The sequence below is a fragment of the Brachionichthys hirsutus genome, chromosome 9 (genome assembly GCF_040956055.1).
Source record: "Brachionichthys hirsutus isolate HB-005 chromosome 9, CSIRO-AGI_Bhir_v1, whole genome shotgun sequence".
In the NCBI taxonomy this organism is placed as follows: domain Eukaryota; kingdom Metazoa; phylum Chordata; class Actinopteri; order Lophiiformes; family Brachionichthyidae; genus Brachionichthys; species Brachionichthys hirsutus.
The window spans coordinates 7,431,944-7,458,084 of record NC_090905.1 but is presented as its reverse complement, the minus strand read 5'-3'; the positions used below and the strand labels follow the sequence as shown (position 1 = coordinate 7,458,084).

The 26,141-nt window shown below is 44.7% G+C and overlaps 1 protein-coding gene across 1 annotated transcript; it reads left to right on the top strand.

Moving 5' to 3' along the window:
- Positions 1-9,410: 9,410 nt before the first annotated feature.
- On the top strand, positions 9,411-25,413 carry ipo13b (importin 13b). The gene is made up of 22 exons (XM_068743270.1): positions 9,411-9,479; positions 13,059-13,184; positions 13,285-13,641; positions 13,892-14,145; positions 16,626-16,766; positions 17,095-17,236; positions 17,502-17,668; positions 18,162-18,282; positions 18,527-18,674; positions 18,774-18,955; positions 19,167-19,193; positions 19,385-19,519; positions 20,138-20,290; positions 20,723-20,803; positions 20,896-21,033; positions 21,106-21,202; positions 22,737-22,789; positions 24,193-24,259; positions 24,430-24,488; positions 24,578-24,667; positions 24,754-24,935; positions 25,033-25,413. Exons 1-22 carry the CDS (start codon positions 9,411-9,413, stop codon positions 25,127-25,129), a joined length of 2,886 nt encoding a protein of 961 aa, XP_068599371.1. The 3' UTR covers positions 25,130-25,413.
- The last annotated feature ends 728 nt before the right edge of the window (positions 25,414-26,141 follow it).

Here is a 26,141-nt window from a genome sequence, read left to right as displayed (position 1 = left end):
TGAATGTGCAGACAAAATAGGAAAAATAAGGTTTGAAGCGGGAAATGTGGGGACGTCTTAAGCCATTCATCCCTTCGCCGTCAGCCTGGTGAAGCACTAAACCTTTCATTTGTTGCTTCTGTGTCTTTTCATGGTGCAAAGATGTCTGATTCCTGTCGAAGCTGGTGTCGTGTTTTCCTGCATATTTGTGGAGAAAATACACAGCAAGGTTCAAACAGTAGAATCTATGCTATACTTGTGAACTCGGTTCAAATAATACTTTCAGTGAACCCTAAAGTTGAAACTAAGATGAAGAGTTTGACAATGTTTGGATAACAGAATCATCAGTAGTATTTACAAAACGCAGAACAACGTTACTATTGTGTGCAAAGACCACAGAATAATTTAAGTCTCCAGCTGTCGCGTGATTGGCTGCCTCGTGGTGAACAAGCTCGAGACAGGCTATCAAACACCGGCAAGTCAGAACAGCTACTTGGCCCAGAGCTTGTTTTTACCTCCGCCGAGGAGGTTATGTTTTTGACGTGTTTGTCTGTCCGTCCGTTTGTCTGATTGTTAGCAGGATTACGGAAAAACTGCTGAATGTACAAATCTGATTTACTTGTAAAAGGAAGATAATAAAAAATAATATCTTGTAAAATATGCATTCAATTCAATCACCTGAAATGTCTTCTGGATCTGATCCAGAATGAGGTCAGGAAAAAAGATGACCTTTTAACATTAAAAACTCCATTTACGGATTCAAAATTCAGTTAAACATTCACACCAACTCCAATTTACTTTTCATGGTTGGCGACTTGGCGTCTAAAGTTACCAAGAACAATTTAGAACCTTTTGATGATGATCCAGATCACCATGTGGATGGTGTGAATCCAATTAGGAGGGGAATGAGCTGTCTGGCAGAGGTTTGTGCTCTCGAGTGCTTTTCTAGTTTAAATGTGAATCAGGCAATACAGCACACAGTTGGAGCTGCTCCTGTGATGGGTAAGGCACTCTCTCCTGGACATTAAGGCTCAGGAAAGAAACAAAAAACAGACACTGCACATATCAAAATAAGGCCAGAAGGTAGAATGACCATTAACACAGAAAGAGAAAATCCTAAATATCCCCTGCCATCCCTTTAAAAGTCCATACATGCACCTTTTACAGACACACACACATTGCTGAGCCAGCAATTACGTTTGCACACAAAACTCAAGTTTTTGAGAAACAAAAAAAATTAGCAATTTTAGTTTTTTCATTTCACTCCTGTCAAGGTAAAGTGCAACCTGTTAAACATTATAACCAGCTGTTTTGGCTAATTTCATTTCATTTCCTCTGGACTGGCTAAACTAATCTGCCCGGCGGAGCCCGTGTGACCCTCAAGCAGGACCTCTGGCAGGACAGGCTGAATCTGTGTCAAGAGGTTAAAGTCTAAATTATGGCAACAGCTGATCAAATTATATCCCACTTTACAAACACCCTTTTTCTAGGGAAATCTAAATATATTATAGAACTCCCATGCCCTGAAATATAAGTCTGAAAATATTAAGCATACAACATTAAACGGAGGCATTGTTCTAATTTGTGATTATATAGACATCAAAACAACCTTGATGTAAGAGAATTCTTCATTGTCCACTGCAGCTTCATGTCTTTCCATGAAAACAATGCAGAAATTTGCTCACGCCTTCCGAGAATTCCGATTAAAAAGAAGATGCCGGGATCAGCAGTCGTTGCAAAATGAACCGGGATTCTAAGAGAGTTTTGGTGCCAGAAATCTCAGTAGCTGTACATGGACAAGGGCGTGTCCTCCATTATATCGTCCTGTACAGAAAAACAGAACATCACAGATGATTATGCACGGAAGCCATACATGTGAAATTCTAATATTTGTTATCGCACATGTTCAATAAAGGGGCAATAATATACATTTTGAGGGAATTCCACTCCGTTGAAATGTGATGCTGGCATTCAATTCAAACAAAAACATATATTTACACCAATCAATAAAGGTGATATGTAAAATATTAAATATATTGTTGCACCTCTTTATTTTGCTATGCATCAAAAAGCATTTTGGATGGTAGAAAGGAAATGTGCAGTGAAAGCATGTTGGATGAGCTCACCATAGGTAAGTCCTGCAACCTGCGGAACTCTGGTCTGCTGTCTCTTCGACGCAGTTTGAAGAAGAGGAGCAGAGTGACGACGACGGCGGTGATGACGAAGGCTAACACCACTGTTGCCACTATTGTTGCTGGAACAAAAAACGAAAGGCAATAAACGAGACAGCAATGCTCTATGAAATATTTTGCTTCTTCCTCGGGTGCTTAAAGCTCTCGCTGGAGCTAAATATAGACCAACAGCAGCTTGTTGAGTTTTCATCATGCAGCTCTGGACACAAATGTCAAACACAGGGCTGATGTTAAGCTTGCCTGTGCCTGAAGTCTCTATCGAACAATCGCGATATACCCGTATAGAATTTTTACGATTGCATTGTATGGACATAAATGTATTATCACGTGTTGTATTTATCTGATCAGCTGACACTTAAACCGCATTGGTTTTTCCCCATTCAGGAGGGGTTTTTGCATCTGTTTTTTGTGGTGTATTCCTGTATATGAATGTTGCTATGGAAGAGTATTTGGGAAACATGGCTGATTTTACTAAAAATCCTCTGGTTGAAAGTAGCAACAACCACAGAGCAGTGAATGCTCTCTGTTCCTCTGGCTAACGGAAAGAGGCAGGATGCCAAGCATGGCAACGAAAATAAAACACAGAGGGAGAGGATTTTACATTTTAACCGGATTCCGGCAAACTGTGGTGAGAAGAGTTAAGCAAGTCCTAGTTAAAGCCCTGTTACAAGCCAAAGCAGAGCCATGGCTGGGGCGTGCATGGCGGTGACAGTGCCTGTGGAGGATGTAGACGGGGGGGGGGGGGGCAGTGTGTCTGTGCATGTGTGCAGACGAGAACTGACTTGTGCGGGAAAAACGAGGAACAGCGTTGCCTTTGCTGTGAAACCAAACCCTTTCGATATCCAGACAGAGATTTCGCTCAGAACAAATTCACACACAAGAACACAGAAGGGATCGGACACTTACTGTCACCACCAACGTTGGGCTGGGAGGGGGTGTCGGCATGGGCGGAGGGGCTACTGGGCGGGGCGCTGGTAGACTTTTGTTGGGGTGCGCTGGAGGTGTCGGGATGTTTTTCAGTCTGCAAAGTGTTTTGTGACGATGTGAGTGACGGCGATGCAGAATCGGGAGGCTCCCGAGAGGAGCTGGCGCTGGTCGCTACGCCGGACCGGCTGACGGCCGGAGCGGCGCTCGCTGCCGGGTCGGAGGCGGAGGCTGTGTTCGACTGGTCCGATTGCGTGCTGGAGTGTGAAAGGGAATATGTCGACTGATGCAATGTGGTAGTGGGTGGAGTGGTGGTCAGCGGGTTATCTCCAGGGGCGGGGTGAGCTGTGTGTGTGAGGCTGATAGTAGTGGAGGCAATGGTGGTGTGAGCGATAAGGGTGTGGTCCCCAGAGGAGGGCGCCTGTGATGTCAGCTGATCTGCCTCAGAGGGGGCAACATGGTTGGTACCTTCAGAAAAAGAGAGATAGAAAAAAAAAACACGTTTTAAATACTGTAGTTACACTTATGATGCAATACTGTACATTCATCATTTGGTTCCTACTATCAATGATGAATTAACATTGACTCCTAACGTTTTAAATTGTTAAATATCTGCCGGACCCTGCCGGGTGTTTTCTGTGTTATCCTCCGGTGCATGATTGTCTCCACCTCCCTGTGCCACCTGCTCGCTCTCTCCTCACCTTAGCCGACTGCATCTATTCTGTTTTCCACGCTTAACTTCTCCGTTTGTTCCTGATGTATCATCACGCGTCGATCCATTCGCTACCGTTTCCGGTATTGGAACAGCCCTATAATTTTTTTTTTACCTTGGATTGCAAACTTTTTCATATAAAAGCGAATATAACTAAAATAAAGTGGTCGCAAATAAAAAAAAAACTAAAAGTGATATCACAAAAATAAAAGCCATTGTTATGACACACCTACTATCATAGATAGAGCATAGTCTGTGGGAAAGTTGAGGGGGGGGGGGGGGGGGGGGGGCAGTGTGTCGGTGCATGTGTGCAGACGAGAACTGACTTGTGCGGGAAAAACAAGGAACGGCGTTGCCTTTGCTGTGAAACCAAACCCTTTCGATATCCAGACAGAGATTTCGCTCAGAACAAATTCACACACAAGAACACAGAAGGGATCGGACACTTACTGTCACCACCAACGTTGGGCTGGGAGGGGGTGTCGGCATGGGCGGAGGGGCTACTGGGCGGGGCGACGGTAGACTTTTGTTGGGGTGTGCTGTAGCTGTCGGGATGTTTTTCAGTCTGCAAAGTGTTTTGTGACGATGTGAGTGACGGCGATGCAGAATCGGGAGGCTCCCGAGAGGAGCTGGCGCTGGTCGCTACGCCGGACCGGCTGACGGCCGGAGCGGCGCTCGCTGCCGGGTCGGAGGCGGAGGCTGTGTTCGACTGGTCCGATTGCGTGCTAGAGTGAGTGATAAGGGTGTGGTCCCCAGAGGAGGGAGCCCGTGATGTCAGCTGATCTGCCTCAGAGGGGGCAACAGGGTTGGTACCTTCAGAAAAAGAGAGATAGAAAAAAAAACATGTTTTAAACACTGCAGTTACACTTATGATGCAATACTGTACGTTCATCATTTGGTTCCTACCATCAATGATGAATTAACATTGACTCCTAACGTTTTAAATTGTTAAATATCTGTCGGACCCTGCCGGGTGTTTTCTGTGTTATCCTCCGGTGCATGATTGTCTCCACCTCCCTGTGCCACCTGCTCGCTCTCTCCTCACCTTAGCCGACTGCATCTATTCTGTTTTCCACGCTTAACTTCTCCGTTTGTTCCTGATGTATCATCACGCGTCGATCCATTCGCTACCGCTTCCGGTATTGGAACAGCCCTATAATTTTTTTTTTACCTTGGATTGCAAACTTTTTCATATAAAAGCAAATATAACTAAAATAAAGTGGTCGCAAATAAAAAAAAAACTAAAAGTGATATCACAAAAATAAAAGCCATTGTTATGACACACCTACTATCATAGATAGAGCATAGCCTGTGGGAAAGTTGAGGGGGGGGGGGTGCATTTCACACCTACCTTTCTCATCCTCTTGTGAAAAGTCACACTGCATTTAATCATTTCTCTCCTCTGCTCAACACCGTCTGAATCTCTTGTGACCAAACGTTCAATTTGAGTATATCTTAACACCTTTTTATTTAACTCGGGCACACCTTTATAATTCTCCTCTTTAACTTTCACCTTCCCTCCTCTCTCAGGCTCTCGTCTATTCTCTGCTCTGCAGTGTGTTGTTTTTTTTTACAAGACTCGTGTGTGTGTGGCCTAGCTGCCGAGAGTTCCACCCTGCCTCGCTCCACGGCCCACTGCTGGACTTGGAAAAAGCAGATAAGGACGTTGTTAAATATAGACCCCTAAACTCTAAGCCACGTGACGGCGACGGCGATGCTTCTCAGTTCTGCTGTCGTGTTGTTGCTCGGACTGACAGTGACTCTTGAACTTGAATTTGTTGGAGGTGAAGTTACAGCCTGGCTGACGCTGTTGAGGCCAGAAGCAGACGCAAGCGCCGTAACCGGAGCTTCTGAAACTGTCCCGCCACCAGTTTGTGGAGCAACAGAGGCTGCGGTGTGGCCGTCGTCTAACGAGGAATGGGACACAATCAGATTTGGATAATGATCAGTCTCTGGTGATTTCTTTAGGATCGTTAATGGTTTATCCCCCCCCCCCCCCCCATTATTCCAAGCAAGCATGAAGCTAAAGATAGTGCAGAGAGAACAGGCATTCGCTGTATGACAGAGTGTGTGCCATCATTGTAGGAAACAGAGGTTAATACATGATTCTGTAATACATGATTACGAAATAAAAAACGATGGGGGCACGATGCGAGACATGCACCGTCTCACTCTCCATCTCCTGTGCACGTCTTCTTCTCTGCCCGTTTACCTTTGATGAAAGCCAGAGCACTAATGCAATAGACGTCATTACCGTTGGGTGACACACGGCCACGGTGCCTTTCATTAGCTCCACGATCACTCCGACAGCGCAGTGGCACATATTCGCTGTGTGAACTCTAATAATAAAGCAATAGAAGCGCTCGGCCTTAGAATGCAGGCCTTGTTCCCTCACGTAGACTCAGAATGCAGAGTAGATTCATAAAGAGAACCACGATTTCACACACACACACACACACACACACACACACACACACGTCTCTGGAGATGTTACAGGCCTTTACTTGCAGGCTCTCAGGCCAAAGCAAAGTAGCTCTTGCTCACTTCAGATGAAAGTAACCAGCCAACCCGAGGACGCGTCTGCTGCATCAGCACTTTTGATGGCAGAAGCTGCAACCAGTAATGACTTCAATGCTGAACCCAACTAACTGCTGCTGTGAAACCAACGGATGATAGAGGAGATCTTTGTGCCGAAAAGGGCGAGGACCCCTGCAGAGGCCTGCTCTCCGTGACCCTTTTCGGCTCCTCTTGCTTTCAGACTGACCTGTAATTTTCGCATGTCATGCCTTTAACCTCTCATGTTCTGGGTCTTATGATGCTACGTGTGGGGATATTTATATAGTGATGAAACTTGTGTTGCTTACAAATATGCATAAAATGTTGTTGTAGATATTTCAGTGAATATTACAGTGAAACTGAGCCTGCTGCCACTGCCCTGCTATAAATCTTCATAAAAGCTACAAACTGTACTACAGAGACGAGCCAATTAGCAAGATGCCGGTAAAACCCACAATATACTGCTGCTGCACATTATTAGATCATCATCATTGGAGCGTCATTTATCAAAATGCACTTCGCTACCGATAAAACTCATTTTTCTATTTTATTCATTTGAATTTCAGTTGGATGAGCTGATGGGACAATTCTGGGGGGGGGGGAGGAGGAGGGGTGTTTAGAACAGGTAGAAAAAGCATAAGTGGCTATGAGTGAAATACAGGATGCGAGAGGTGTGTAAATGCGAGCAGAAAGAGGAAGCAATGAGGGAGGGGATAAAGTGCGAGGCTGTTTGAAACAGCGGAAGCTCTGATGTGGGGAGGAAGGTCTGAAATAACGGTGTGACTCCGAATCAGGTTTGTTCACCTGGATGTTCAAAGGTCGGAGCCACTTCAGTCTCAACCGGAAACAGGTCAAATCAAAGTCCGGACATGATCAGAAACAAACAGCACAACCTCCTGCTTACCGTGCGCGGCTGATCCCAGGTGTGCGAGCAGCAGCAGCAGCAGCAGCGCGCAGAGCGCAGCGCAGAGTCGGGTCTCCGTCATCTCTGTCCTCCTGACGCGCGCTCACAACGCAAACACGCAAACACGCAAACAACAACAACAAATGTCGATTCCCCCCCCGGCTTCAGTCGATGAAGAACCCCCCCACGCCGCCGTGACGTGCTGTACGACCCACAGGACAGAGCGCTGCCAGTGCGTGCATGGCTCCCTCTCTCTCCCTCTCTCTCTCTCTCTCTCTCTCTCTCTCCCTCTCTCTCCCTCTCTCTCTCTGCCACGTGTTGCCTGGTTAAAACAGTCAGTGGCTTTAACGCGGTGACGTAAATCTTATAATGATCTGTTTTTTCCCCCGACATGAAGCGGATGGAGGATAAATTAACAGATGTTTTTTTCTTTTCTTTCCTTTTTTATTCTTAATAAGCAATAAATTAATAGATTCTGACATTTCTGTTAGTACTTTTGGTCAAACTTCAAATTGTATGAATTTCACGCGTCGCTGTGAGACAACGTCCTTGTTATCATTGTCATAGCGCCACCTGCTGACAATAGAAAGAAAGTAAGCCCTCTGTGACAGACATTTGTTTTCTGGTTGCTGAATCTACTTCTCTGATCGTCACAGTATGATCACATTAACAACAACCAACCATTAATATTATTTACATTGCAGCGTGTAAGACGAAATAAGTTTTCCTAATAAAATATAGTGAGTTTATTCAGTTGATTTCTTTTTGGTGAGTGTGTGTGTGTGTGTGTGTGTGTGTGTGTGTGTGTGTGTGTGTGTGTGCGTGTGTGTGTGTGCGTGTGTTCCTCATGGGTTTTACTGTAATTGAATGTCTTCAGTCGTCCACTTGGAGGTGCTCTTGCTCTTCAATTTACTTTCGCCTTTGAAAAGAGCGGAGAGGGAGAACTCCAATGCAGCATTTCTCCTGAGGATAGAGAGTCAGTGATGATGTGACTCCATCGACCAACACCCCACCATCGTTACATCTACTTCCACCATCTTTCTATAAATGAATGCTTTCTTAAAAGTAAAATCCATTTTAATGAAAGGGAAAGTCTGAAGATAATCGATTTATTCGCGTCTTTCACGTTACCTGGTGCTGCCATGAATAGTCTCCATCATCACAGAGCAGACTGCTGACCTTTACATCAGCCCACCAGCGTTATTCTATTAATCCTTTAGTATAGGCTATGTGATATATTTTTGTGCGTTTAAATGGCTTTTTTTTGTTTATTCCACAAGTTTTATGTTGATGTTGTTATATCTCACCATACCCCGCCCAGTTGCTTCTTTATTGTTGTTGTTGGTGGTGGTGATGTTATTATTATTATTATTATTATGTACAATAAATAATGTGACAGTAATCTTTCATCGTGTAGAGGTGGATTAAAAATATTTACAACTACTGTATATGACATTTCCTAACTCTAATACAGAACTAATAGTAATAATACACGAAAGTGCGTAATATTATTTTGTGCACTTGGCACTATTTATAATGGGGGGACTTTATTGACATCATGAGTGGATGACCTTTGACCTGTTGCTGTGAGAATTGGATATTTCCCATTTACCTTGAACGTAGCGCGAAGCTCCCGATGACGGAGTCGAAGGCTCGAAGCTGAAAAGCGGCAGGCAGGGAGCCGCCAGCATCGCCTCATTCCGCCGCCGGACAGAAAGGTGTTGTGATAAACGGAGCTGCCATTGTTTTTATATTGGTTTGACTATATTAATCTGTGTCGTTGGTTGAATTTCACACCGGAGGAGCGTCAAGTTGCATGCATCGCTCTCGTTAGCTCGTGTTGTTAGCCGCTGCTATAGTATTTTGCTGTATTGTAGGTTAGCGGCAGCTAGCTTGCTCTCAAGCGAGCTAACGGCTAGCTTAGCTTAGCTTATCTTGTCATCCTTGCCTCCAGAATGTGATGCTGCGCAGCTAGAGCCGTCTTACACGTTGCAATTTTGCTACTGTCGAAATGATTCTTTAAATCCTAACGTCTCTGTGCGCGAAGGGAAGTCTAACGAGGCCCGCCAGCTCCTGAATGGGGTTTTTTTTTTTGTTTTGTTGATCGTCTTGAATCACTTGACAGCTCCATCTCAGCGGGGATATGGAGACTCCGGGGAGGATAGCGAGCACGCCGGCCGCCCTGGACTTCACCGTGGACAACGTGGAGAAGGTGAGCTTTAACAGCATAAAGAATAAACAGAATAAAACAAATTAAATAGTACTGAATGCATCCTGGAATCAAACGCATGCATTTTTATGTTTTTAAATCGGTCATTAATAATTGTTCAGTAAAAAAAAAAAAAAAAACATTAAAGGAGAACATTTTTACAGATTCCAGCCCACAAATTGTTCGTCATTCGTGCTGGTGCTGAATGTTTGTGCTTGTTGTATCTGCTGGATTTGGATATATGAATGTGTGAGTGTGTTTATGTGGCTGCTTTCCAGCCGGGTGGGGAAGACAATGGGCAGGATGGAGAGAAAGATCGCTTCTCTTGTGCAAAAAGCCAAGTCGATGTGAAGAGATGGATTGGGGGGGGGGGGGGGGCAGAGATTGACGATGCGACGGAAATGATTAGAAGCGGGTTTGAGGGAGAAAAGCACGTTCTTGTGGGGCAAAAGGGGAAGAAGAATGTCAAACGGTCTTCGGATAAATCTGTTGATGCTTTGTGGCCGCAGCTGAAGGCGGCGCTGCTCTGTTATAATTTTGGCGTGGTCATTGGGAGTCGTAAATATTTTATGGTGATGTATTAACATATTTATAATGGCGTATCCACAGTCATTTTCAGTTAGGAAAGCATGTCTGCTACGTTTGAATGGAAACCGTCCCTCCCAAAATGGAGCCAGAAAGCACGTAATCAGATATACAGTACATACAGTACATACAGTACATACAGTACTTACAGTACAATGTCATTATCTGCAACGGGAGATGCTCCCGGTGGGCAAATGTTATTGCAGTGGATTCAAAAATTATTCAAATAACATGTGCGTGTGAATCTAGTGTATGATGCAGTTTCACTGTGCGTTTAACAGATCTGCTTTTCGGAGCTGCACGATATTGTATTAACCTTGTTATTGTTGGATTCTGGTTCGCGGTACATTTTCTGATCCGGGTACAGCTCTCCTTCTCTGAGAGGTACAGCGCCTTCAGTAATCTCATGAACTAATGAAACATGACAAATGGCATTTAGAGCATCATTTGCCATGAATGTCATGAGCTCTTTCGTAGCAACGCAGCAACTGAGGAGATGTTGTTTCTTTAAAGATTCAGCTACGCTTGGATACTGTATTTAGAATGTTTTGATACGTATTTAACTTCTTTCTGTGTGATGTGATGGAATGATAAGGTTGTGCTCGATTATATATGTAATTCACACTCAACGCTGTTCATTTAATGAATTAAAAAGGAATATAGGGTTCTTTAGAATTTAAATGAACACTATTTACAACATCTGTGTGTGTGTGTGTGTGTCCGTCCTAGAGGAGATCTCATTGTTCCATCATTGGTCTGTAAAACAATGTCCCCATCTTTGTGTACAATGAATGGGTACATATACTGCCTTCCCTTAGCCCCATCTAGAGTCACTGTTTACTCATCTCTGTTCATTCCCACATTCTTGCCTCAGAGATGGTTTTATGTATCCTTTGATTCAGTGACTGCAGGTGATCAGCTTTTAGTATTATGTTGTGGTAAATGAGATTGTTTATCTCTAACCCAGGGTTTCTCAATAAGACACCTGACACACAGGTGTGTTTGCTGTTAATGCGCCTTTATCACTTCTGGCAACATTTAATTCTTAATTCCTTTCTTGGCTGTGTGCTCTCAACAACCACCCGCGCACACTCTGTCTTAAACTTTTATTCATTGCTCCATTAATCATTCCTTTGCATGTTCTCTGTTCTCACAATTACAGTGCGGCGTCATGATGGTTAGTTGTGATGGTTCCTCCTGCACAGCATCAGCACTGCCTTCCCATCACACAGCAACCCTACGGCAAAGAGATTCCATTAGCTGTGTGTTCAGTTATTTGGTAGATGTTCAATGCCGCCAGTTTATGAAGTCTGTGATTATAAATGATACTTAATTAATTAATAAAGCCCAGTCTATCATATTTAGTACACTTGGACTTTTAGGATTTTGAGACTTCTACATCCTCAGTTTTGATATTTTATTTTCTTCGAGATAAATTCTAATAATTAACGAATTCTAAAATTTGAACTGATGGTGGCGCTAGAGGACAGGTCAAGCTTTCGTTATAAAGGGGTTATTTATGTATTCAACAAATGTCCTCACACAAAAACTTGGTCAACAATTTTCTGGAGGTATATATCTGACCTCTGGGATAAAATGTGTTTGTTTATACGCTACCGTTCAAAAGTTTGGGGTCACTTAGAAAGTCCCTTATTTTTGAAAGAAAAGCACAGTTCTTCAATGAAGATGACCTTAAACTCATCAGAAATAGCCTCTAGCCTTGCTAATGTGGTAAATGAATATTCTGGCTGCAAATGTCTGGTTTTTGGTGCAACACCTACATCGGTGCACAGAGGCCCGTTTCCAGCAACACTCCGGTGTTCTAATGGTGCAATGTGTTTGCTCATTGCGTCAGAAGGCTAAAGGACGACTAGAAAACCATGTGCAAGCATGTTAGCAGAGCTGAAAACAGTTTAGCTGGTTAGAGAAGCTATGGAGTTGACCTGGGCGACCCCAAACCTTTGAACGGTAAAGTACTTCGGGATAACAAGGGGGCTAACGCCGCTCAGGTGCAGCCAGGTGGATCAGGCTGGTTGCCGCTATCCATGGATGCAAATAGCTTCAACTGAACGGAAACACTACTGTCTTTAGACATATGTATGTTTTTGTTTATTTCTTTTTTAATCCTAATTAATAGTAGGTAATTACAGTTAGTTATTTGAGATAATTTCTAAATGCCTGATAGGATTTACAGCCATGGGGAAGGTATTGATTTTTTTTTTTACGAGAAGATTAAAGCCGCAAAATTAGAAGACCGTTTTGTGTCTAATACAAACAGGAATGTCAGACACGGTGCAGTTTGGGAGCCATTTCCAATCACACAGTGAGCCGCAGCAATGATCAACTGTTCCTTTGAACTCAAATATCGCGACGGCTTTTACGAAATGAAATGGCAAGGTCTCACCAAAACGCCACATTCATATTTCAATGGTTCTTTCATGTAGCTTTTTCCAACATCAATCAGTTCACATAGAAAAACAGCCTGCTTTTTTAGTAAATGCTATAAAAAGCTTTGAACATGCAGCACCGTTCGCTGCTCATTAACACCCAGACAGCCGTATTCAGGTTTTTGTACACTATGCAGGGGCATCATTGTGTTTCAGCACGGCAGCAGAGCCAGCCTTGACGGCCTTCATGTCTCTGATAAGGGGACGAGGAGAAATGTGGATTTTGGAAAAGCACTGTAATGATGATGAGAAGCTGAGGGATGGAATAAAACTGGGATGGACGCTGCGAACAAAAAGGGGAGAGGAGAGAATGACTGCTGGTGGAGGAAGTGATGAGAGCGTGCTTCAGGGGTAAAAGAAAGGATCACAAGCTGGTGTCTACGAGTTTACCTGTCGGTGTTTTCTCGTAGAAACCAGCTCTCTATTTTCCGCTGGTCTGTCATCTCTGTCACTCACTTTCGTGAATGCATGGAGGGTAGTTCTTGTGGAGATCTTTTTTTTTTATCAACCTTTCTCTTTTGGCTTTCTTGTTTTTCTTCTGTGTTTCAAGGCGCTCCACCAGCTGTACTATGATCCCAATATAGAGAACAAGAATCTGGCCCAGAAGTGGCTAATGCAGGCCCAGGTCTCCCCTCAGGCCTGGCAGTTCTGCTGGGCCCTCCTGAGCCCAGACAAGGTAGAGTCTACACATCAACACTTAAATGGACTCGCATAAAAAAAAACCCAAAAAAAAACAAGCATTTTGTGTCGCATGCAAACATTACATCATGTCACAGGTGCCGGAGATTCAGTATTTTGGTGCCAGCGCGCTTCACACCAAGATCTCTCGCTACTGGTCAGACATCCCGACAGACCAGTACGAGTCTCTGAAGACCCAGCTGTTCTCCCAGATTGCTTGCTTCTCCTCCGGCTCCAAGATGGTCCTCACCCGGCTGTGCGTGGCCCTCGCCTCTCTCGCGCTCAACACAATGCCCGAGGCCTGGCCCGGCGCGGTGACGGAGATGGTGCGGGTGTTTCAGGAGGAGGGGGGAGGGGTGGATGGACGGGCACGCTGCTTGGCATTACTGGAGCTGCTCACCGTCCTGCCCGAGGAGTTCCAGACCAGCCGTCTGCCTCAGTACCGAAAAGGACAGGTGTGTTGTCCTCCCCTTCCTCAAAGGAGTGGAAAGTAATTTATATAACCGTTTGCTTGAAAGACAAATGATTGAGATGTTTGGCCTTTTTATTGCTAAATAAACAACAACGACAACATAATATTGTTTATTTCCCAAATGGCAAAGTGTTGCTATAAAGTAACGTCATCAATACACAGAAACTTAAGATGAGTTTACTTCTTATGCAGATGCACTAGTGGTCTCATCCTCATTATGCTCCTCCCTCTAGGTTCGGGGTGCCCTTGGCCGGGAGTGGGGGTCGGTGTGTCCTCTACTGCAGCAGCTCCTGCGCAGGACGGACAGTCCCGGGGCGGTGAAAGCTCGCGTGCTGCGCTGCCTGTCGTCCTGGGTGCTGCTGGATGTGCCCCTCAGCGAGAGCGAAGGCCTGGTGCATGACTGCTTCGGTGCCCTGCCTGACCCAGAGCTCTTTGACACGGCGGTGGAGGCAATAGTCAACGCCATCTCGCAGCCCGACTCCCAGAGGTGTGTACGAACTCGCACCGGCACGGCAGCGGCATCAAAGGGCTGGATAAAGCTATGAACGGAAATGCTGCCGTGGTTTAGACCGGAGAGATTACACCTCAGCAAATATTGAGAGAGCGAGAGAGAGAGAGAGAGAGCGAGAGATGCAGGGCAAGTTGACAGCCAAGGGCAGGAGAGCAACATTTCCCGGTTGGCTAGCGTTGCTATGGTTACATCGCTGGGTAGAGATGTCATCATGCCTTGGTTGATACAGACACGCCAGGCACCCATCGCCTCTCCTCTGGAGAAAGGGGAGGGTGGGGGTGTCGCAGTGAGGAGTACAAGAGCCTCAGCCGGTTACAGGTAGACTAGCCTCAGCCGGTTACAGGTTACAGGTAGACTAGCCTCAGCCGGTTACAGGTTACAGGTTACAGGTAGACTAGCCTCAGCCGGTTACAGGTTACAGGTAGACTAGCCTCAGCCGGTTACAGGTTACAGGTAGACTAGCCTCAGCCGGTTACAGGTTACAGGTTACAGGTAGACTAGCCTCAGCCGGTTACAGGTTACAGGTTACAGGTAGACTAGCCTCAGCCGGTTACAGGTTACAGGTTACAGGTAGACTAGCCTCAGCCGGTTACAGGTTACAGGCAGACTAGCCTCAGCCGGTTACAGGTTACAGGCAGACTAGCCTCAGCCGGTTACAGGTTACAGGTTACAGGTAGACTAGCCTCAGCCGGTTACAGGTTACAGGTTACAGGTAGACTAGCCTCAGCCGGTTACAGGTTACAGGTTACAGGCAGACTAGCCTCAGCAGGTGTTGCTGAGCTCCTAATAGATGATGCTGTATGTCAGAATGTGATTGGATGGCATCAGTTTTTGTTGTTGTTGAAATTCTTCCTTGTTTCGTGTCCCACTGATCACAGCCTCTTGTGTGTCTCATATCATCCCAAACGTCTAGACGGTCTCATTACTCTCATGTCTCACAGGACGCACTTGGCTGCTGTCTTCTTTGACGTTGTGAGTTGTGAGTTGACGACCTGCATTATTGTAGTTTTTATGTTTGTGCCTCTGAGAGGTACATTTATTCGACAACGTGGAGTAGAGCTTCTCTCTCCATCCTCTCTAGGAGATGATAACCCACGTCTTTATTCTGTCGGTTCTGTTTTATCTTCTCCTCCGCTGCGCCTCCATTTCTTTGTGCTCTCCCTTTCCCCTTTCCCTTCTCTTGCCATCAGTACTAAACCCTCCTCCCTGTCTCCTGTTCTCACACTCTGTTTAAACACATTACAGTCAACTCATTTGGGGGGGATGCTATTGGTCCAGCTGCATCCTGTTGCTAGGCAACCCATTTCCCCTGTCTCTGAGAGTTGCAGTAATTGCAGAGGGGATCAGAGGTGGGGGGGGGGGATTCGAGGGGTCTTGATAACAGGAGGAGTCGGGGAGGAGGCAGAAAGTGTGTAACAGCAGGACAGACACACGGAGCACAGAGCGTATAGGACCTTCATTTGCAAAGCTCCTGGTTAAAAATGTATGATTTTCTGAGTGCATGGGTGCAATCTGTACACACATAGTCACTCAGTCAGAGCAAATTACATTCGGCCCTGCTGTTGCTCTCGCAGGGTTACTGAGCCTGGCAAAAACACAGGATGTTGGCCAATACACACACGCAGGTATGGGTAGGCCAGGGTCCTGCGCTTCAGAGGGCCGAGTCCGTGTGTGTTGGATGGGCCTGCATTGGACCTGCAGACCAGGGGATGTGTATCAATGCTAGATATTGTTCTCCAGGTTTTGTTTGGCTGGCTGGTACGGTTCAATAAGGGGTTATATTAGTGTTCTTACAGCCGTTCAATTAGTTCATTATTTGATCAACAGATAATCAATCCAGAATGTTGATTTTGTTCCTGTATTTTATCATCTTATGCAAGAAAGGCTTAGTAGTTGATGAGTTGGGTACAAATAATCAAAAGATGAATTGATAATGGAAACAATAATTCATTCAGCCCTTGATTAGGCCTCGCTGTGTCATCGATGAATACTCATGTTTTTTGGACGCACCTCCTGCACACCACAGAGTCCTTGCTGGGACTGACACACATTATATGGGTGGTTTGTGGCACGCACACACACACACGCACACACACACGCGCACACACACACACACATGCATGCCATCTGCAAATGTCACCCTTTCTCTTGCTGTCATTAAGGCTGACAGGAGGATGTCGGCTGATGCTGTCACACGACCAGATCCAAGCTCGTGTGCTATAAATGGCTGAGCTAGCAGGAAGGAGGCTGAGTAACGACTGACAGCGGCAGGATCGTTGAATAGATGTTCTGGTTCCCTGGTAGATGTGTGGGTTTTAAGAGGGTGGGCGTGCTGGGTCAGAGGTTGGACTGACTTGAATTACGATTTGATGTGAAATAAGGATCAAGGAATAACACCAATCCAGCTACGTGAATCAGCTTTCTATACAAATGAATTTGACTTTCTTGGGTTGCAGGTACGTGAACACTTTGCTGAAACTGGTTCCTCAAGCGCTCGCCCTCCAGGAGCAGCTCAGCGAGGCTGTCCAGAATGGAGACATGGAGACCTGCCATGGAATCTGTCGCATCGCGGTTACACTGGGAGAAAACCACTCAAGGTGTGGGATGGCTTTTCTCAGCTGGCCGATATCTGTGAACAGACTTTATCACATTAACTCAGCTCCATTTATAAAGCCTGATTGAATGTAACACATTCTCTTAAAGGTGCTTTACAATCTGTAAAGTGTGATTGTATGTCATAAAAAATCTCTGTTCCACTGAAGAAAGACAAAAAAACAATCACTTAACGGTATTTCAGTGCAAAATAGCCTATTTTCTTTGAGAACCATAACTCTACCTAATTGTTTCTCTATCAACTCCATGGGGGGGGCTGCCAAATAACATCTCCTCTTCTTCCTCTTCACATCTGCTCTCCTCTCGTTTCAGAACTCTGTTGGAGCAGGTCGATCACTGGCAGAGCTTCCTGGCTTTAGTCAACATGATCATGTTTTGTACAGGCATCCCCGGCCACTACCCAGTCAATGAGACCACCAGCTCGCTCACACTCACCTTCTGGTACACTCTACAAGTAAGGATGACGTCATTTGATCCTATCTGCTGCTGTAATGTCGTGTTAAGGTGAAAAATAAAGGGTCGATTGATAGCACAAAAAGTACTTTTACTTTTATAAAGTAATGAAAACGTCTGAAAACGTTTGCTTTTTGTCTTTCACTCTAGCCAGCATACTTGATTTCTTAAAATTGTAATTTCTTTAGCTCATTAGGCTGTGCGAACAGTAATGGATGCTAATTCCTGTCCCATGACATATTTGTTCCTCCTTCCTCCTTCCTCAGGATGAAATAATGTCATTCGAGTCAGATAAGCAGGGAGTTTATCTGCAGGTCTACAGGCCAGTGTATTTCCAGCTAGTGGATGTTCTGCTACACAAAGCACAGTTCCCTTCAGACCAGGAATATGCATCCTGGTCCTCTGATGAGAAAGAGCAATTCAGAATCTACAGGTGTGTGTGTGTGTCTATTTAATATAAATGCATATTTGTGTTTAGGACTGCGGTGATGAACGTATCCATCCTGCAGGAACATAAAGTAGGGTGATTCATCTGTTGTTTCCAGAGCTAACATTCTAAATCTCTGCAGAACAATTTGCAAAGACGGTAATAGGCTACCCTGGAAATTTGAGAAATAAAATGCTATTTAAATTCACACGTTAGCCTAAAACCTATTCAAATACACCAGGAGAGAAAATGGTTCTATTCGCCAGCAGCAAACTACGCATAAAGACAATGCAGTAATGACAGTAATGAGCTGAAACTCAAAGTAGCGTCACACGAAACCTTCTAAATGTTAAAAATACCCACAGGTTGATTGGCTAGCACATGGTTGTTCCGTTCTTTTACAGGCCCTTACTGGATTGGCAGAGGGCAAAAGCAGCCAAAAATAAACAGATAGCGTCGAGTTTCTTTTTCCCTCTAAAACGTGCGTTTGTGCCTTCAGGGTGGATATCTCAGACACACTCATGTACGTTTATGAGATGCTGGGAGCAGAGCTGCTCAGTAACCTGTACGATAAACTCGGGAGACTGTTGACTAATACAGAGCAACCCACATCATGGCAGGTGAGTGACACACACACACACAAATGTGTACAGAGAAAATGGGAATTATTTTGGGCTTTTATTAAATGCGTAGCAGACTCTGCTAATGTAATGAGAACAGGGGTGTGATGCATGATTTGTGCCACGCGATCGCCAAACATGTCTCCAAATTCAGGAGAATGAATTAGGCCAGAGAAGATTGATTGTTTTGTTTTTGTATTGTTATTTTGTTGTTTAAACTTTGTATATGCATATACTCCTCCAGCACACAGAGGCCTTGCTGTATGGCTTCCAGTCCATAGCAGAGACGATCGACGTGAACTACTCCGATGTCATACCAGGTCTGATAGGACTCATCCCCAGAATTAGCATCAACAACGTCCAACTAGCAGACACAGTGATGTTCACTATCGGTGAGTCGGGGATCATTGAAAGGACCTGGGCACAGGTCAGGAAGACCCAGAGACACTGGTGGTGTTTCTCACTGAGCGTTTGAACTGTCATCTGATCAGGTGCTTTGGCTGAATGGCTGGCGGACCACCCGGTGATGCTCAGCAGCGTCTTGCCCCTGGTGCTGCAGGCTTTAGGGAACCCAGATCTTTCTGTCTCTTCTGTCTCTACACTCAAAAAAATCTGTAGGGAGTGTAAATATGACCTGCCACCCTACGCAAACAACATAGTAGCAGTCTCTCAGGTTTGTGCATATATGTATAGACTTACTTGCTGTTGCAGAAAAACTGGCAAGAATTAATTTGAGGATTTTGTTTTCTTTTAAACTTTCTGCTTTTAAGAAATAATATTTTTACTCTTTGAAATGATTTCTGTTGAAATTTTCGATTTATTTGTTATAGCTGTCCTTGTTTGATGCTTTTAATTGACTTCAAATGTCACTCTTTTCTCTCTAGGAGGTGCTTATAAAGCAGATCCACAAGGTCAGTCTCACGTTTACTTTATTTTGTATTAACTTGAAACAGAATAAGGACATTTAAATAGGGAACAAATGTCGCATGTTTGCAGCCTGTAACCTAACAAATTGCATGCTGTGTTTTGTGAAAGTCTGTGCAGCATTAAGCTCACTGCCTGCACCCGAGCTAAATGTGAGATCATCTATCTTTTCTTGCAGACGAGTCAGTGTATGTGGCTGATGCAGGGTCTTGGCTTCCTGCTCTCTGCGCTCCCCGTGGAAGACATCTTGAGGAATCTTCACGCTCTGATCACCCCTTACATTCAACAACTGGAGAAGCTTGCAGATGAGACGGTGAATACGCCGACCGACATTAAGCGGTACACAAAACAAGCGTGAACAGTTTGGACTCTGGCCAGCGGGAGCAGGCCTCGTGTCTGTGTGGTGTCACTGCAGTGGAACATTTCTCTGCGGGACCAGATTGGATTTTAACTTTGCACCACAGGCTAGTGACTCGCATGGAAATAGAAAATACACCCTTTCTCTTCTTATGCGAACACAAAGACACACAAACGTCATGCTTTGTCATGCACACTTACACAATGAGGCAATAAAAATAAAATTGTCCTGCGAAAACGTCGTGTCTGGATAGAGCCTGGGGTTTCAGATTGTCGTACTGGGTGGGGTGAATAAAGGGAGATGAAGCTTTTCCCTTTCTCATAATTCTCCCACACGCAGTCACACAAGAGTCTCGTCTCTCCTGTCCCGCTTGTTCCATCTCGTTTTGTTTTCCTTCTAGCTTTGTGATGTATTAGCATTACATCAGACTAAGAAAGAAGGTTCTGGGTCTGTAGCCGAACAAAGAGTGGCACCTAGTGGGGGGAGTCGGGGATGAACGATCACAATAATTGACACGGCTGATTTCCGTGTTTAAAACTCAACAATAATCAGATTCTGTTTTTCTTCTTTCAGCCCAATCCCTCCAATAAATTAGCGATCATCCACATTTTGGGGTTGCTGTCCAACCTCTTCACTACACTTGACATCAGCAAGCAGGACGACGAGTCAGCAGACGGCTCAGTACCGCCTGTGAAAGCGGCACCGCCTCCACCTGGACCAAACCCAGTCAGTCTCACACACGCACACGCACACGCACACACACACACACACACACACACCATCACTTATAAGTGTTTTGAATAAGAAGCAGAACCCATGGATGATATTAGTGAATTAACTCAGTCACGTCCCATTTAAACACTATGCCAATGTGTTACATCTTGTGATTTGTTCAATGCAGTGGAGACGAGGCTTCGAGCTGTAAAATGTTTTCATCCGCCCGTTCACTGCTCAAAGCATCAACTACTTTCAGATGGACCGGTGGGGGTGGCCAACGGGGAAATCTTTGATCTGTCACTAAACCATGACCAAAGTCATTCATCATTCTGCCGATAGCCATGCATCCATGAGAGCGTTGTAATTCTCAAATGCTGCTGCTGCTTTATTATTTCCCATTTTCTGTTTTTAACTGAAGCGAGTTGTTGTTTTTTTTTACAGGTGGTGGTGGTTTTGCAGCAGGTGTTTGCTCTCATCCAGACTGTACTCAGTCAGTGGCTCAATGACTCGCAGGTTGTGGAGGTGAGTCTTTGCCTCTTCAGAAGGTATTCCACATAATACTAAATAGCAGCATGTGGGTATAGCAAATCTCTTCCTGCCCCCCCCCCCCCCAGGCGGTGTGCGCCATCTTTGAGAAGTCGGTGAAGACTCTGCTTCATGACTTTGCTCCCATGGTATCTCAGCTAAGTGAGATGCTTGGGCAGATGTACAGTACAATTCCCCAGGCCTCAGCCCTTGACCTCACACGACAGGTACGTGTTCAAACGCGTGCGCATGCACGTACCGAAGAAAACGCCCACTAATATGAAGTCATGCTGTTTCAGATGGTGCACATCTTTGCAAGTGAGACAGACCACTTCCCACCCATCAAGGCTCTATTTGAGCTGGTTACCTCGGTAACACTCTCTATCTTCCAACAAGGTAGGGGGTCCAGCAGAGGCGAGAGTGTGAAGACTGCCAGACGTGTCTGGTCTAATCAATTCTGCATCCTTTTAATATTACGGTGATATTTGACTTCACAAAGGTCCTAAATAAAGTGATTGACAGTGGAAGGATTTGTAGAAATAGAACAAGACAATGTGTTGAAGAAAATATTATGTCCCAGATATTATGGTGATAACTTCCTGTTGCCCATTGCAAATGTAAGTGGAGTGTGACTCAGAATTCAGATAATGAAATGCTTCAGTCGAGGTCGTGTGACTCCGTTCTGACGGTCAACCTTTAAACATTGGCTCTCGCTCTGTCGAAATATCTCATTGATAACTTTCTGCCCTACTTAATTTGTCTTTTTAAATTCATTTCTGTGAATGTATTGTTTCCATGTTTAGCTGGCATGAACATTTAAAAGATGTTTGAACTCAGGAATGGTTTTGATTTTCTGATTTTCACTCGACATTAGATGTCTGACTGAGGTTATATTATTTCATCCATCTTTGGATTTAGGTTTACGGTGCTCGTAACCAGCTCTGTGTGCACTTCCCTTTTCCTTTATGTTGCCCCCCCCCCCCCCCCTTTCCTCAACTTTCCTGCTTTTCCTGGTTAAGAAATGGCTGCTTCTCCTCCTGCCTCTAAACTCTTTTCTTTCTTTTGTTTTTTTAAGCAGGCGTCTTTCAGTTGATAGTATATGTAAAAGATACAGTCACAACACAGCCCTCTGAATAAGACCCGTCTTCTCTTTAGGGGTCGTGTGTGGATGATGGCTGGAGTGGGGGGGGGGGGGGGGGTATATAGGTTGTTTACTACTGTTGAAGTAAATCGATGTTCAGGAGATAAACCATGTTTGACAGTCAGGATTCTAAATGTAAATTCTTCACTTTAGAAGCTTCTACAGGAAATGTGTGTTTAATTGTCCATCATTTACAATCTGTCATGCCTGTAAAATGTTCTGTAGCCTGTGTCCATCATAAGGGAGGTAGTGGTATGAGAACCTATCCTAATCTGTGCACGTGATTCATACGGATCGTTATAGGTTCGCCTTTGGAGCCTTTGATTAACCCCTGAGAGAAGCCTCCTCCCCTGAGGCATTTGTTTCATATGTCATGTGATCATGTTGATGCCCACTGTGCCTCATGGGAGGGAGGTAAAAGTGGGGGGTTCCTCCAAACTGTAACAGTAACAGAGGTGCCGCCTGGGTTCCCACTCCAAACCCACTTTGGTTATTTTTCTCTCGTTACTTCTTTTGTGTTTCTCTCCAAACAGACCCATGTTTTTGTCTTCTGCCTGTTTTTTGTTTTTGGTTGGTCTGTTCTCCCAAGACTCTGTCAAAGCTTCATATGCCCCCCCCCTCCCCCCCTCCCCTTTCTCCCCTTCGTTTTTACTCACATGTGAATTATTTCAATGAAATATTTTTAGTTCTCTTTTATTTCCACATGACTGTCAAATCTATTCAGTTGCTGTTTGTATATTATTCTTATTCTCTTATGATTTGTTAAGTTTCATCTTTATTATATTTTAGGACCCAGGGATCATCCTGATATTGTTGATTCATTTATGCAACTCCAAGCTCAGGTGTGTTTTTGGTTTCTTATTTCATTCACTTTGGGTTTCTCTCTCTTTCTCTGTTTTGTTTTCTTCTAATTTCTCCCTGTTTCTCTGTCTTCCTCTTCCTCTTCCTCTCATTCTGTCCTTTATTACCGGACCCTAAACTGTCCCATCACATAGGCCAGGCAGAGGAATGAAGCATGAGAGGAATATTTGGGGGGGAAAAGAGACGTTTGATTCTTTTGATTCTAACAGTCACCGCACCACACAAAGGATAGGGTTCATGTAGGGTCAGATAATCCTGTTGCAGATTATGTCTAGTCTTACATGTTTAGATCTTGCATGGCCTCTTTTTTAGTGGTGTTATATTTATAACATGTATAATTACAGTTTTTCTTTTTTAAACATGGAAAGATTTCATGAAACTAAGATGTCAGGAAATTCCCACAGATGCTGAGAAAGACATGTAATCCACCTATGAATAACCATGCTAATTTGTCACACTGCTGAAAAGGCTGTTTGGATTAGAAAGATAATCACTCATTGACATACTCGGTATGGAAATCCATAATTCTAAGCACTTGTATTAAACATAATCCTTTGCCTCTTATCTGTAAAGTCAACACGAGGGCACATTTACGCTTCACAAAAACATCAGCACAGTCAGAGCTTCAGATTAAGTATTTCAGCTGATGCAGCACTCTTCGGGAGATGATGTAACAGTCGGTATCAGCACCGTGGTCCCGGGTGTAAGTCTCTGAGCCAAGTCCTCTTCTGAAGTCATTCCAGCCCAGAGCCAATCAAAGCCCAAGTGAATTAATATTCGGCTAATATTAATCCGTTCAGACAAATTGGCTGATGGCTCTTCTGTTTTAGATTTTTGTCTTCCGTGTTCATTCTTTCTTCTTCCTTTGTTTTCTATCTTTGGATAGATCTTGACCTCCATCTTTCTCCCTCTCCTCTCCTCCATCCTAAATGAGTTCATTATTATGAGATGAGTTGTATTTATCTTTATCTGCACATGTTGATTACTTATACACACTTCTGTTGCATATTCAGTCCAGTCAACCCCAAAAACATGGAAAAGTAATATTTCAAGTATAATTAATTTCAAGCAGCAAAAACCATCAGTTTGGCTTAATTTCCCAATGATTTCCAAGTTTGAGTTTTTGCAGTGCGCTTGGTACCTGCTGAGTTCTGCAGTGGAGGATCTCTGTACGAGTCTGGATATAGTGTTTGTTTAGCAGATGGCCTGGTAGGCAGATCTGTGCTCAGTCCCGTGTTGAAGTCAGATCCGGCTACCAGGCTGAGTGGGTAGTGATGATAGTAATATTTTAAAGGATCTTCTGTAGTTCAGGATGGAGAAATGGTGCCGATCGGGTGGGTCCGTTCAGAACGTGCTTTGCTTAATGCCTTTATCTGCGTCTTAGGCCCTCAAACGGAAACCAGATTTGTTCTTGTCTGAGACTCTTGATGTGAAAGCGGTGTTCCACTGTGGTAAGTTTTCAAGGTGTTTACATGACCCCCCCCCCCCCCCCCCACCCCCCTCCTCTACACTGTGTTGTTTGGCCTTTAGGGCCAGTCCCAGTCTCTCAGTTCAAAGTACAAACTCTAAATGTTTCACATCTATGAACTCATTTGTCTCTGACTCCCTCGTTCCCTTCCAGGCATTCTGTCGCTGAAATTCCCCGAGGGGCCGACAGTCAAGTCGACATGCTTTTTTTTTGTAAGCACACAAAAATAAACGTGAAATTTAACAGGGATTTTCACGGTTATGCTTTGGACATGCTGATTGTCTCTATGTTTGTGCCGCAGACTGAGCTGTTACCCCACTGCTCAGATGTCCCTCCGTTGGCCAGAGTGGTGCAGGAGGATGGGAAGTTGCTGATCCAGGCTGTGCTTGAGGTGAGGAACGCAACATCCACCATTTATTGCCCACACAGGTTACATCATTTCGCTTGTCTTAATTAAATCCCCGCTTGTTGTCTCAGGGCATTGGGGGCGGGGCATCTCGGAGCCTTATGGACCAGTTCGCAGAAGTGCTTTTCAGTCTGAACAAGCATTGCTTCTCTCTGCTCACTGTGTGGTTGAAGGAGGCGCTGCAGCCTCCTGGCTTCCCATCGTCACGCGTCACAGCTGAACAGAAAGACAACTTCTCACATCAGATACTCAGGTGAGTACACTGAGTACACTGAGGGACGTTTGGTCATCAACCTTTTGTACTTTTACACAACGTGATTGTTTAAAATTGTCCTCTTTACTGTGTGCAGAGAGCGGGTGAATAAAAGGAGGGTGAAGGACATAGTGAAGGAGTTCACCCTGTTGTGCAGAGGGCTCCATGGTACAGAGTACGCCGCTGAATACTGAAACGCTACTCCTGAACTTTCACCTAACCGTGACCTTTGCCCTCAGAGCAAAACCGCTAGATGCCACCACAATACTGTTCTCACAAAGCCCATCAATGAAGGTATCACAAAATGATTGTAACGATAACCTACGCCGCCACAGGACAAGACACGGAGCCGTTACATTGGATTAATGGACAAACATTACTTCTCTGGTGGCTTGAAGGAAGCTTTCCTCTCTGCGCCATTTCCTTTCTGTTGTAAGATTGTTTCTTATCCTACCTCCCCCTCCTCCTCCTCTCTCCTCTAATTTAAAGGCCTTTTCTTTTGAAGAGCATCGAGCAGCACTTCGAGCATGTTCCCGCAGGCCTCCTATCTGTCTTGTTCGGCCTGTCTAGATCTTCCTGTGGTTCCTAGGCTGTTTCCTGTGATGAGCATCTTTAAGAAATGGTAGTGGTACCGTACGTAGCAACTCGACATGTTTCAAAATAAATGAATTATATAAATGTACATGTATAAACGTATAGAAAGATGGTGGTCGCCAGTCCTGCTGCTGCTAGGGGGAGGAGAGAAGGATCAATGTATGGGAAAATTGATAGGAATACAATAGATATTTACTTCCAATCATGCCTCTCTGCTCTTGCCAAAATTATCATCAAATATTGTATGAATTTGGCCTTTTCGTGATGCCTGTAGACAAACTCAGAACATTTGCAGAGTTGGACTGAAACCAACTGCGCTGTTTCCCCACCCTCTGTGTCCAGGGATGTATATCATTTACACGCATTAACACGCAGACGTGCTGCAGTCTGCTGCAGGGAGTGGTTTTCGGACGCACCGGGTCTCTCAGCAGGATTGCCCAGAGAGCAGGCCGGGATGAGAAACGGGCACAGAATGCTACCTGGAGGTTTTGGGCGGATTAATCGTAACGACGGGCTGCTTCGTAACTGTAGTCGTGCAAAAAACATATTAATCACGTTGCGCATATTAACAATTATTGCTGAACATTTCTGTGTATTTGAGTGTATGCGTGT